At 37.2% G+C, this 13,736-nt stretch overlaps 1 protein-coding gene and 1 long non-coding RNA gene across 3 annotated transcripts in view; one reads left to right on the top strand and one right to left on the bottom strand.

The window, feature by feature from the left end:
- The window catches only part of hecw2a (HECT, C2 and WW domain containing E3 ubiquitin protein ligase 2a), a 39,604-nt gene extending 33,348 nt beyond the window's left edge, over positions 1-6,256 (bottom strand). For both annotated transcript variants that reach the window (XM_087267786.1, XM_087267787.1), the window contains exons 1-2: positions 5,913-6,256; positions 1,097-1,852 (exon numbers count right to left, since the gene is read on the bottom strand). In XM_087267786.1, the coding sequence (XP_087123912.1) occupies positions 1,097-1,403 (307 nt within the window). In that variant the 5' untranslated portion in view covers positions 1,404-1,852; positions 5,913-6,256. The remainder of the gene's footprint in view (positions 1-1,096; positions 1,853-5,912) is intronic.
- LOC141376129 (uncharacterized) lies at positions 1,132-7,873 on the top strand. The gene is made up of 4 exons (XR_015499414.1): positions 1,132-1,591; positions 2,260-2,427; positions 2,697-2,842; positions 6,015-7,873. It is a non-coding gene; the product is annotated as an uncharacterized LOC141376129 (long non-coding RNA).
- Positions 7,874-13,736: the final 5,863 nt, after the last annotated feature.

The following is a 13,736-nucleotide window of genomic DNA, read 5'->3' as shown; positions in this document are numbered from 1 at the left end:
ACACTCCAGTTGGGAAATCATTGCTGTATTTTTTTTAAATCAATGCGTTACAGGACGTCTTTCATGCATATGCGGAATATGCCTGTGTAAGTAACATGAATCGTTCACATATCTTTTGCGACTTTATTGTCCGAGTTGTAAAACGCATAGCATAGCTGCCTATAGAGAGAAATTCTGCCGTCTCACACAGATAGACGCAGGTGCTGGCCAAGAGTGCGTGTATGTGTATGTGTGTGTGTGCGTTTACAGCCGTTTGATAAATATGGATTTGTAACGTTAGCTAAGTCGTTAGCGGTTACCATAATTTCCCGTTGTTTACATCTTTGCTACAACACACCGTTAAAGTTAGACACTGTACATGTCATGATCAATTTTAACAAATAAAAACACTTACAGGTCATGACTCAGAGTTCACAGCGTCTCCTTGCTCCATCTTTGAGAAGATTTTAACTGAATCCAGCACTGAACTGGGAGAGATTCTGGAAGCTGTGTTTTGTCAAATCATGCTTGCTATGTATTTTATAGTTCTCTGGAACATAATTAATATTGAACTGTAAGCACTTCTGTGTTTGGGTCGTGTCATTTGGAAGCCCAACAACAGAAACAGAACAGCTCTGTGGAAACAGCAGGATGGCATTTCTCTCTCTGCAGTAACGTTACAGCGCCTCTGGCCACGGCCTTTACCTGCGCAGTGTGGGATGCGCAATAACGAACTTTTGTGATCTCACAGGGGGCGGAAGTATTTTTTGTAGTCCCCAAAATTCGTTAATTGTAGGCGTTGCTAAGCTAACTCTGTACAAATCAAGGTCTCCCTTTGCATTAAACTTTGAATATTTTACATTCAGAGATGCTGTTTATGTTCACACAGATACATTACACATCAACTGAAGTTTAAAATATAATATCGTAGTGGACCACCCCTTTAATTTAATTTGATGTAAATGACAGCATAGTTAGTTCAAATTTATCATCAGTAGTTTGCCAAAGAACAACATTTATATATTATAAATTTACTGATTTACAAGCCTAGCAAGATGTGAAAATCAAATATACTACATCCTGACTTTGGTTTACACTACAGCACCAACTCTTTTACCTATGTGGTACAGGCCGATCCAGTCAGTGGCGTCCACCTCCTCCTTGATGTCCCATGAGATGACGAGGTTCTGTCCGCGGCACAGTGTAAACTCTAGAGTGGAGGCTGTGAGTGAGGATCGCCCTTGAGAACTGACCAGGTCTGTGTCGCTATTGGCTCTGAGCAGTCCTACTCCCGCTTGTTCAGCTCCACCGCGCTCCGCCAGGCTTCGCAGGTTTTCCGGGCTGAGCGTGTGCCGCACATTCGGGCTGCGTCTTCGGCCTGCAGACTCCCGTGTGGCCAGGTGATCCCGCCCCTGAGGCGCCATGCCGGACGCCGGGCCGGAGCGGGGCCTGGACGGGAGGACTGCTGTGGCGAGAGATGGGCGAATGGTGGCAGCGGTGTGGGGGCGACTCTACGGAATAATGACTGGCTTTAAGGAAAAAGCCAGAATGGCGGAGAACCCTGACTTGAATCCTGGATCAGACCTGAACTCTTAACTGTCTGCACACACAGGTGAAGGAGACAGAAACTCTTCTGGCCTATCGTCTGATAGAGCACTTGGCTATGATAATGGCTATTGACCTTAACGATTTGAGAATAAGGTATTTAATTAATCTTTAATGAGTCTAAAAGAGCTCAGTTTTATCCCATTGATTGGCCACTGGGTTCCAGCTAGCAAATACAATCCTTCTTGGCTCCTAATTGAAGATCGTCAACAAATCTGTCCATGAAAATTGAAGAAGACAAATGTTCAAATATGTCAGCTCAACCAATCTTTAGAATGATAAATAAGAGTATGGAGCAGGAAAAGGATATGGGAAATGATAAGGAGTATGAAAATGAGGAGGGGGCAGGGGATTGGATAGGAAGAGAAAGGCAAATGTTAGCTAAGAGAAAGAATTACATTCTTACACAGATTGTTATAAACAGTCATTATGTTTGTACTGTAAGTACACATACTTATTTCTTTTTGAGATAACATCCCCAAAAAGAATGATAAATTGCTGTGAGTCTGTCAGATGTTTTCCTGACAGCAGCTCCAACCAATTCAGTGACTCATTCCCACCGTTATTTTAAATTTAGACACTACACTGTTATCAAAAAATGTCATTTTAAGTCAGCTTTATTCATTTTATAGACATTTTCATCAGGACTAATTCATTTAAATTGTTTTATTTCAGGGCGAATCAGTGGCGTAGTAGATAGTGCTGTCGCCTCACAGCAAGAAGGTCGCTGGTTCGAGCCTCGGCTCAGTTGGCGTTTCTGTGTGGAGTTTGCATGTTCATGCGTTCCGTGGGTTTCCTCCGGGTGCTCCGGTTTTCCCCACAGTCCAAAGACATGCAGTACAGGTAAATTGGTTGGGCTAAATTGTCCGTAATGTATGAGTGTATGTGTGTGAATGTGTGTGTGGATGTTTCCCAGATATGGGTTGCGGCTGGAAGGGCATCCTCTGTGTAAAAACTTGCTGGATAAGTTGCCGGGTAATTCCTCTGTGGCGACCAAGGATTAATAAAGGGACTAAGCCGTCAAGAAAATGAATGAATGAATGAATGTTTTATTTCATAGTTGTTTGTGTTGCAGGTTTAGTAATTTTGTAATGTAATCTGTATTTACACAGCACATTTATCGTGTATGGCCATACACCCAAATCGCTTCACAATCTTGAGGAGGGTCTCTCCACACCACCACCAGTGTGCAGCATCCAACTGGATGATGTGACGGCAGCCAAAGGGCAATGGTGACAGTGCGCTCGCCACACACTAGGTATTGATGGAAGATTTCATTACTTTAACTTACATTAACATGAATAATTACATAATTTAAACCAAATATTCATTAAAAATATCAAAAGTAAAACAGCAACCGTCTCAAATTTGTGAGTGTTTTGAACTAATGGTTTCATTAAAAAATTATATGAGCCAGCTTTTACTTTTGAAATGAACTGTGTATTTGTATGCATGTAAACTAACAGTTGCTGTTTATATTTCAAGTCATGTCACACACATTATACATATATATATACATACATACATACATACATACAAATTCAATAATTCATATTCAACTTCATATTTAAATTGCATTGTATCCGAGAGGTGTACGTTCACTAAAAAAAATGTTTTATAAGAATCAATTCACTTAGAATCAAAACGACCCTGGTCTCAGTTTTGTGTGCAACTTTTGGGCCCAAAAAGCTGTTTCAATGCACCAAATTGCTCTGTGGTAAAAAAGACATCCAATAATCCTTTAAAAAAGCAGATCTAAAGAGGAATTGAAGTGAATCGTTTTTTTCTAAAGCAAAGGAACTGTTTATTTACTTTCTTCCAGCACCATGATGAGAGGTGATTCTAATTCATCAAATTATATTCTGCTACAAAATAAATCATATATGTGTGCCGGTTAAACAATCCACAGTTAAACTCCAATATCATTTATTCATTTTCCTTGGGCTTAGTCCCTTTTATTTATCAAGGGTGGCCATAGCAGAATGAAACACCAACTTATCCAGCATATATTTTACACAGTGGATGCCCTTCCAGCTGCAACCCAGTACTGGGAAACATTTATGCACACTCATTTACACACATACACTACGGCCAATTTTGTTTACCCAATTCACCTATAGTGCATGTCTTTGGACTGTGGAGGAAACCGGAGCACCTGGAGGAAACCCACTCGAAGACGGGGAGAACATGCAAACTCCACACAGAAATGCCAACTGACCCAGATGAGACTCGATCCAGAGACCTTCTTGCTGTGAGGTGCTAACCACTGAGTCACTGTGTCACCCCTAAACTTCATATCACATCAACTATTTCCAGGCTCACTAACATCTAATTTGAACTTTTCATTATTTTCAGTACCCCACATATGTACTCCAGTTACTGATATATATCTGTTCTGTATGTGCAATTTGACTATTTGCAATATTTCAAATAAGAAGTCTCACATTGCAAAATGACAAGCAGTGTATTGCATGTCAGAAAATGCCTGAGTGAGCGTGCACGTGTGTATGAGTGCGTTACAGGAGGTGATGTCAGCACAGAGAGTTTCTGCAGTGTTTGCATGCGGATGACACCTGATCTTACAGTCCATTAAATAGTAAATGAGGTCTGTTCACCTAGGCATAAATGCAGTGTTTGCTATCGCTACAGGAACCCCTCTGTAGACTAGCGGAGGTTACTGCAGTCTTTGCTTCTTGACATAACGGGCACCTTGGGGAGCTGGCACAGAGCATGGCACAGCATTACACTTCCACTCTATATAACAAACACATTCAGAAAGCACACACACACAACTGCATATGACTGTTCTACCAACAGACTTTTTAGTCTCATATCTTGCCAAATTTAAGGTCTCATTCATTACCAATTTGAAGTCTGCTTTCCCAATTAAAGTCCCAATTTACTGTTAAAAGACTGATTAACACTTTCAAACAAAATATTTTATATTTGTACATTATATGTAATATTTTATTATCAAGAGAATACCTATTTGCAAACAAATCTTTACAAATATTCAAAGAATATCAATAAGTTGGATTTATTACCAAGTATTTTCTTGCAAAACATAATTATAGATACGTCAATGAACTAACACTGCTAACTGCATATGCTGAACGTTTACAAACGGAAATATTGTTATTTCACGTTTTATCCTTTTCTTATTCATCCATTTCAAATAGCTTTGACACAATCTGCATGGCATAAAGCTCTATATTAATACTTGTCTTTTGACTATAGGAGGGGTTTCCTCATAACCTCTGCCTCATCTGACAGGCAGACAACCCCTCTGCCCACTACTTCCCCTCACATCTCACCCATCTCCCAGCTAAATGAAAATGTGATGCAGCATTATGAATACAGAATGAGTACTGCAGCATCACTAATAAGGATATCAAAATCAGTTTGCCAATTATGCAGCAACTTTCAGCCAGTTTAAGAGGTCCTGTTCATGTATTTATTCATTTATTTGTACACTGCTTCTTCCTGCACTTGTCAATTTTGTGATTGTTGCGCTATACATTTTTACTTCAGCAGCATGTAACAAACTTTAGTAAATGAGTAGCCTATGCCTATATACTTTTCCTGAATTATGGAGTTTAAAAAGTGTTCAGTGTGCTAGTGCAAATTATCATATATTTAAATATAACATTTTAGAAAACTTGTAATAGGCTACTGAAAAATGCTTGACATTCCTAATGTTATCCATCAACTGGGAAATTATAGGGATGCAAATTTGCATGTTAAGCCTATTCATCTGCAGTGTATATAACAAACAGTTATTTATAGATTCATTTATTTGACGAAAATAATGAGCTAATTTAAAAATAGGCGAAATGAATAAATGATGCGTGATGTATTTTTTATTACTCAGCAGAAGCGTGAATTACGTCATATGAGCTCGGGCGCCTCTCTTTCTCTCTCTCTCTGCTACTGGGCGCGATCCAGCAGATTCATCACACGAACGTTTATTTTAATGTGCAGGTGAAGCCCAGCGCGCGCACACACACACTTCACAGAGCGTGACCGCGCTTCTCACGACACGCATGCAGCGCTATCGCATAACGCAGGGAATTCCCTTCGTCATGTATTCATACATCATGATCTGCAGATGATCAGCAGTGCTGCATTATCGCAAACCCCTCATGTGTGTTTCTAAAGCTCTGAGTCAGCCCCGCTAATATCCTGCACCTAAAAAGTGCGTCTCCCAAAGTAAAACTGGAAATGCGGTAATTGGCTCAAATAAAACTGCTGAATCATAAACATGTTTGGTGTTAAAACACCGCACACATGCAGCATGCATCAAAACAGTACATTGTGTAACCGCGTACCTGCGCATCAACGTGATGTGCTCGTGGAATCACCGACCAAATCCGCGGCGCAGAGGCGATTAACGCGCGTTAATAATGCCGTTTTTATTGCTCGTTCCTCAGCAGCGGTCCATTCAGGGCCTCTTCATCCGTGGCTGAAATCACGACCGAGGGACCAGTCCTCTTCTGCACAGGTTCACAGATGAGCTATACCAACATCCTGGATGTTTGTGGTCTGGTGCCGCTGAATACCTGATCTGATCTGAAACACCGCTCAGGATTCACGCAGAAAACGGCGATCGGTTTCCCTGTGGACGTGACCACCCGGCTGGGTCCGTCTTCATGTCAGTCCCCGCAGCGCATGCAGGCAGCGGTGCTTATAAAGCGGTTATAAGCGCTGGAGGGAGTGTGAGGGTGGCGACTGATGGGGAAAACATCTGTCCTGCACACGAACAGCTCTTTCACTGAGAGAGAGAACAGCCTGAAGCCTACAAACGACTTCACATCACATCTGTGTGGGTCGATGATGCAGACATACATGGGAGAAGAACACTTTGTTGAGTGATGTTACTTTAGTTTAAAAATGCTGAGCTCTCAACCCCAATTCCTAAAATACAGACAAATTTAAATGCCACATTAAAGCGTTTAACTAATTAATTTACCCCAATTTAAACACAACAGATGGGGTTTTCCATGTCTTTTCCAAATTTGTTTTGAAACAAAAATATAATTTAAGACTAGTTTATGTAAAATATAATGTCTTATACAGTACATTGTCTCAAAACATTAATTTTCCCACATTTGTCTCACAAATTGCTAATTTAGATTTTATATATTATAAAAAAATATGTCTATAAGGTAATTTTCACAGCATATTTTAACAAAATTTGACACTAAAACCAGAATCTTTCCTTTAAATACTTAAATGTTGTTGTTTTTTCCTGTAAAGCTGCATAAGGCATCACATAATTTTGTATAATAGGCAATTAAATGGGTCAAAACTGCACAAAATTTCCCAATGATTATTTGATGTATTTTTTGTGGAGTTAATTCAAGCCTTTTGATGAGTCACACACAATGTCGTTACAAAGTTTATGCACACACAATTTCACAGTAGTGTTTTTTTACATAAGGAACTTTAAAAGTGTTCTGGAAAAAAGTGTTGAAAGCCATGAATCAAACCAGCCAGCTAAGAACCACGTTACAAACTTTAGACTGGGTATATGAACAGTGGACAAAAAGACATTGGAACATTTGGTTATTTGTATATTATATTGCAGTTTTACATTTTATTATTTTAATTTGTCAGTAATTGCTGCTTTATTATGCATTCCTTGTTGTTCCAGTTATAATCTTGTGATTAAGTGGTTTCTAGAAGACTTGATTTCATGAGTATAAGATCAAGTGTTTCAATGTGAAGTTGTCGTTGAATTAACAGATTCAACAAAAGCATACTTGGATGAACAACCTAAAGATTAATTTCCTTGATCATTTTCTTTATTAGGATTGTAAAAGTATTACAAATTTAACAATGAATATATTTATCAATTCACATGAAGACTCATAAACTGTACTTTTTTGTTCAACAAATGTTAGAAGAATATCATGCTCATTCTTTTAAAACTGTCAAGCTAAAAAAAATATATAAAAATAAAAGAAATTGATCAAAGAACACGTAACTAACTTTTTTATATTAAGGTAAAAAGAGGTTAAAGGTGTTTATATTGTTACACGCTGAGCAAAACCCTGAAAATATGCTCTGTCATGTTTGAAAATGAAATAAGTCATTTCCATCCTATATTGTAGAAGAATCGTGTGTGTAATGTGACTGTACGTGACTTACAGCCTGTGCTATAGTCTGAGGACAGCATTTGTATTCATATGGTGTGGTTTCTTCTGAACGCTCGTAGACTGGATATCACTTCAGACAAGTGTGTTCACTTTCATTCTGTCCTGAGAGTAAATACCGCTGATTATAAATGAGCTCTATGGGCCAAATGATTCATGCATGAATGAATGGAGCTGGGTGGACCGTTGTGTGAAGCAATTTTAACAGCGCATCAGATATTAGAAGACCCTGTTTTGACTTCACAGCTTTCGGTTTTCTCAGATGAGAGGGAAAAAAGTGTCTCGGTCTAAACCCAGTCAAATGGTGTTTGGCAGCTGCAGCGGCCAAATCTCAGCAGGGCTGACATCCATCTGTTAGCCTGACGTAAAAATGCTAAATATTATTAAATGTGACTAATTAGCAGGAATTACACAGACAATATGTTTGAAGGATTGTATCTAGGCACTGCATACACAGCACTCATATTAAAGCGACAGCGCACATTTTAAAAAGAACATCCTGGCTGAGGTTTGAGGTTTTCAAGCTAATTCAGTGCTCAGCATAACTGAGTACACCCCATTTAAAAAAATGAATATATTTATCCATTTCTCAGTGAATATAGGCAATGGATTTTGGTGCATTTAAACAAAACAGGTTAAAAATATATATTTATTAAAATAATATTTTAGTCACCAAACATATTTAGAAATTGAAAGATAATACAATCAAATTCAAGCAAAATATTGAAAAAAAAATTACAATCTACAAAATTTCAACTAAATTTTTCATTTGATTTGCTTCATATGATTTCCTCTTTTTTAAATTTGTATTTAATATTTTTCTATACATATAAATTTAGGTGTACCAATTTTTGGACCGTTGTCGTAAGTTTTTTTGTTAGATAAGCTCCAGATTTGGCTTCACTACTGACAAATCTAATGTATATGCACAGATGTAATATTACATTATAGTACATTACTAGTAATATTACTAATAGTGTACTCCTATATGCTGAGCACTGTACAAGCAAACAAATTGATGAAAATCAAAATCAAAATGAAATAAGTAAAAAATGAAACATTAAATAAAATACATTAGAATCTATATAAAAATAACCAGTAAAGACAAATATAAAAAATTAAAATAAAAAAAATTATATAATTAAAATAAAAGAGAAAAAATTTAAATGAACAAAGAAAAATAACCTAATATAATCTTTATTAAAAGCAGAAATCTCTCAAAACAATGTAATACAATACGAAACTGAATAAATTAATATAATAACAAATATAATAATAACCAATATATATATATATATATATATATATATATATATATATATATATATATATATATATATATATATATATCTGTCTGATTCTCGAATCTGATTGGCTGATAGCCGTGATATATTTAAGTAATATCAGCACCCTTACAGCCTTTTTACCCTTTGTGTATTACTCCGCCCACATACAGCCAGCAAAAAGCAGACACTACAGATCTAAAGTTTAAAAGATGCTCGCTCAGCTGTTTAACTGTCAGCTTATGATTTGAATCCAACGTGGAAGAAAGTAGTTCCTCATACAAAAGGGTTTTTGAGACTCTCCATGTTCGATTTTGTTTTTATATACACAATTATACCATCAAACTGTTGTATAAATGCAATATCACATTCGTAGCAGTGCGATATGGCTGTACATTGGCACTGGTTCGGGCACTAAGTCACTCGGCTGCGTCTCCCACCAGTGCCGATATATAGCCATATCGCACTGCTACTTGTGTGATATTGCTCATTTAATATATATATTATTCATATTTAATATTAACTAAAACAGACAGGCAGTCAGAGAGATTCAATAAACTTGAGAACAAACTCTCGGTAAACAATTTTATTGGAACTGTAGTGCTGAAAAATTGCACACATTTTTAATTTTTTTTTTGATAAAATAGCATGTTAAGATATACGAACACTAGAAGCCACCGACTCCACAACACATCTTTTAACCTGAGAATTTTCAGCTTGTAAAATCACCAAATACAAAGCGTAGAGAGTTCCTTGTAGGCAGGAGAACAACATCTCTAAACACTTTCTAGCAATTCTGTATATTAAAGAAGAAAAAAAAAGCTAAGCACGGTCTTCTTAAATCACCATTTGAAGAAAACAATGATCACAACCAATCACAGTGACGCAGCAGTTTGACCAAACAAATACAAGCCAATCATGATAAACCAATCCGACTGCCGATAGAAGTGCTGAATGCACGAACAGAGAGCGCTTCTTTAAAAAAAAAGATAACAACGTTCATTAACACTCTTACAGTTTACAATTACTGTACACGAGTGAAATACGTTCATGACAAAAGCACCACAACCCAAGCAAAACAGCACTACAAACACTTGTATCAACTTCTACAACTTTTAGTAAACATTGTATAATATTATACCTTTTTAGTGAGCAATTTACAGTAAAACTGTTAATTAATGCTTTTAAAATATTACAAAAATGTAAATACCTATTACTGAGCTTTCAAATGACACGCGTATATATCAACTTCTTACAATACCGATTTATACCTCTCCATCATAAAGAACAGACAAGTCACTGTAATGAGCGAGTCACTGCAACTATATTATTAAAGCACAACAGCATCAGGTTCATGAGGCAGTGAGCTGCATTCAATATATACACCAATTTAAAAAAGGTCAGAACAGTCACAGCTAATCTTGAAGCTAAACCACACGCAAAGATTTGTGTCTTTCATAAGAAATATGAGTCAGGAATGTGCAGGTTTGTAGGCTTTTGTTCCCCTCGCTAACATTGTATTTTTTAAGGGTCGAAAACATTTCGACTGAGGTTTTCAGTTCCAGATCCCTTCATATTCGAAACCGGTTAATACATCTAATTACTTCATATGCATGTAGCCTATAGCAAATAGCATGCTATTTGTCAAGAATGGAAGGTTGTTTCCATCACAGAATGAAAAGAAATCTCTTTGACATTCTTTTTTCTGTACACAAGTTCAAGCTAAAATCTCAAAACATTATATTTTTTCCTACAACTCAGTTTATACCTCACAATTCTGAGAAAAAATGTCAAAACTCTGAGATAAAACTCTGGATTTCTTTAAAAAAACAGATATTATTCCTTACAAATCCAGTGTTTCTTCTTGCAAATCTGATTACCTCACAATTCTGAGTTTATATTTCGCAGTTATAATATTACTCTCTCAGAAAAGAACTGCCAAAGTCAAAATTGTGAAATACAAAGTTGCAATTAGAAGTCAAGAAAGTCTGAATTGAGTCAATACAGCTTTTGTATCATTTATTGTTATTTTTATGGAAACAAGCTTCCATAGTTGTCAAACACTACCATACAAAACTTGGCATCAGAAAGATTTTTTTAAAGACATCGCTTATTTTTTTAAAAAATTGAAATCCTCCGATTAATCTTAACCAAACTTAAACCGACGTCAAACTTCTGAATGGTAGTGCATTTATCAAACCACATCCCTGTAGGTTTTTGATTACGGATATTTAATTGCTACAAAGGAGCTATTTTATTTTCAATTAGAACAACAGTCTCTATTAAACTAGCAAGTTGTTTGTTAAACGTCCCACAGCAGAAGCTGCATTAGCATCATTACAAACATTGCTGTCATTGCTGCAGAGTTCAATAGTTGCCGTTAGTGGAGTTTGGCTTCAATGCGGATGCTGACTGAACTCATTACACCACCAGGACAGATCTGGCCCAAAATTAGCAGTTCTAGCTTCGAGACATAAAATCCGATCCTGGCCTCAAAATATTGTGGCACATCACAGTGAACACCAATAAAAACAATCGCTCACAATCATATTGGATAGAAAAAAGGCAGACTTTCAGCACAAACAAAACTGCTTAATTTTAGCATGAGGCAGAGCAATATTGCAACACACCATTAAAAAACAACTCACAGCAAAGCTCACTGCAAAATGCATCACACACACACATACATACACACTCAATCATGTACATTCACAGTGCATGAAGACACACTTCTGTGTCCTATGTGTTTTGTTTTTTTCTCCTTTTTGGTCAAGTACCTCCTTTGAGAGAAAGACATCTGATTTAAATGTCAGATTACTTGGATGGACTGACAAACATCCTCAACATCATCCTCAATCACACGAAGGTTATAGTGCCCCTATTATGCTTTTCCGGATATTATCTGTCATGCAATATGTAATGCAGCTTTAAGTGAATTTAAAGCATCTGCAGTAAACAAAGTGCTTAGCAAATGGAATAATTGGCTCACAAAATAAAGAATTGATTTTGAATTGATTCCTCTAATGATCCATCAGTAACTCCAGCCTGACTTCATGCACAATCATATTTAGGTTTATGACAGATTTGCATGAAGACAGCCTGTGGTCTTTATTGGCAACTGAACAACATCTACTTTGACTCTCAGACCTGCTAGTTAGCTGCAGCCTGGAAGAGTTTAGTCTTGCATTGTGGACACATTTGCGTCATGTAGCCTGCAGTTCCATAAAGATTTACACCATATCACCAATGCCATTGCTACCCTTCATGCCACTGTGCTTACAAATACAAAGCTGAATACAGCAGATACAGCTATGGATGTTTGGTTTTCTGACACAATATAAATGATAGGCGAATCACGTGACAACAGACCGGTCCATCTGACCAACGAGAGCAGAGCACGCTCTCATACATGAGTTTAAAGAGTGAATCCTTAAATGAACCGTTTCAGAAACTGTGAGAAGTAATGTTGCTATGCATGTTATGAGAAAATTAAAGTGTAGTCTGATGTTTGACAAGAGTAAACCTATAGGAGAACATAAAAAAAGAGCCTTTAAAGTGCCCCTATTATGGATATTTAAAAGTTATCTTTCGTGAAGTGTAAAGTCACGAAAGTTTTCGATCAGAAAGTGCACCACGTAAAAAGTTATTGGGTCTCATGCACTAATAACTGCATCTGTTTTTCCTATTTATACATATATCTGAAATTCTCACAATCTTTTCAGATAATTCACAAAACGTGTACGCAAATGAGTTTGTTCTTACATTCATTCTTTAGTTAGTGAATGTGGAGTGCACTGCTCTTTTCTAAAGTAGCATCCACATGCATAAGCTCCAAACAAGCTCCATATAAGGGCTTTCCGCAAAGAGCCACTTGTTCAGAGAAAATGACAAGGTTTGAAAAAATGTTTTGCTCATTTGCGAGTTAATGAGTAAATAAGCTAGAAATTAATTTGTATACATACATTCATTTGTTTTCTTTTCATTATTTTATAAATCAGGGCTTGACACAGCGGAATGAACCGCCAACTTATCCAGCATATGTTTTACACAGCGGATGCCCTTCCAGCTGCAACCCAATACTAGGGAAAAAGCCATTCACACATACACTACGGCCAATTTAGCTTATTCAATTCACCTATAGTGCATGTCTTTGGACTGTGGGGGAGAACATGCAAACTCCACAAAGAAACGCCAACTGACCCAGCCGGGGCCCGAACCAGCGACCTTCTTGCTGTGACGTTATCGTGCTACCCACTGCGCCACCGTGACGCCCTAAATTCATATCATTAGACAATAAAAGTGTTTGTTTTTTTTAACTGGTCAACATAGTTGGGTCTGACCAAAACATGAGGGTACTAATAGGGGTACTTCAAAAAGAAAAATAATAAGAGTACTTTAAACTGCAAATAGGTATCAGAGAAGCAGGGGCATATTACAAGAAAGGCACCACTCGCTTTTGTGATTAGAGATGACAGAATAAATTAACTTTCAGCTATGAGATCTTGAATCAAACTTTCAACCGTCATGAGCAAATCAAATAAAGGAGAAGCAGATGGACAGTGTGAAATGGACCATCAACAGCAATCATCACACGATACAATTAATAAAAATAAAAAAGAGCTGTAGAGACAGCAACAATCTCATGGCTACTGTGACTGGCAGTGTTTCTAACAATTTGTCTCAAGACTGCACTATAACCACAAATATAACAGTG

Source organism: Danio rerio, chromosome 9 (genome assembly GCF_052040795.2).
Source record: "Danio rerio strain M-AB ecotype USA chromosome 9, GRCz13ab, whole genome shotgun sequence".
Lineage (NCBI taxonomy): Eukaryota > Metazoa > Chordata > Actinopteri > Cypriniformes > Danionidae > Danio > Danio rerio.
The sequence above is the reverse complement of the archived record's forward strand: the minus strand, read 5'-3'. Positions and strand labels throughout refer to the sequence as shown.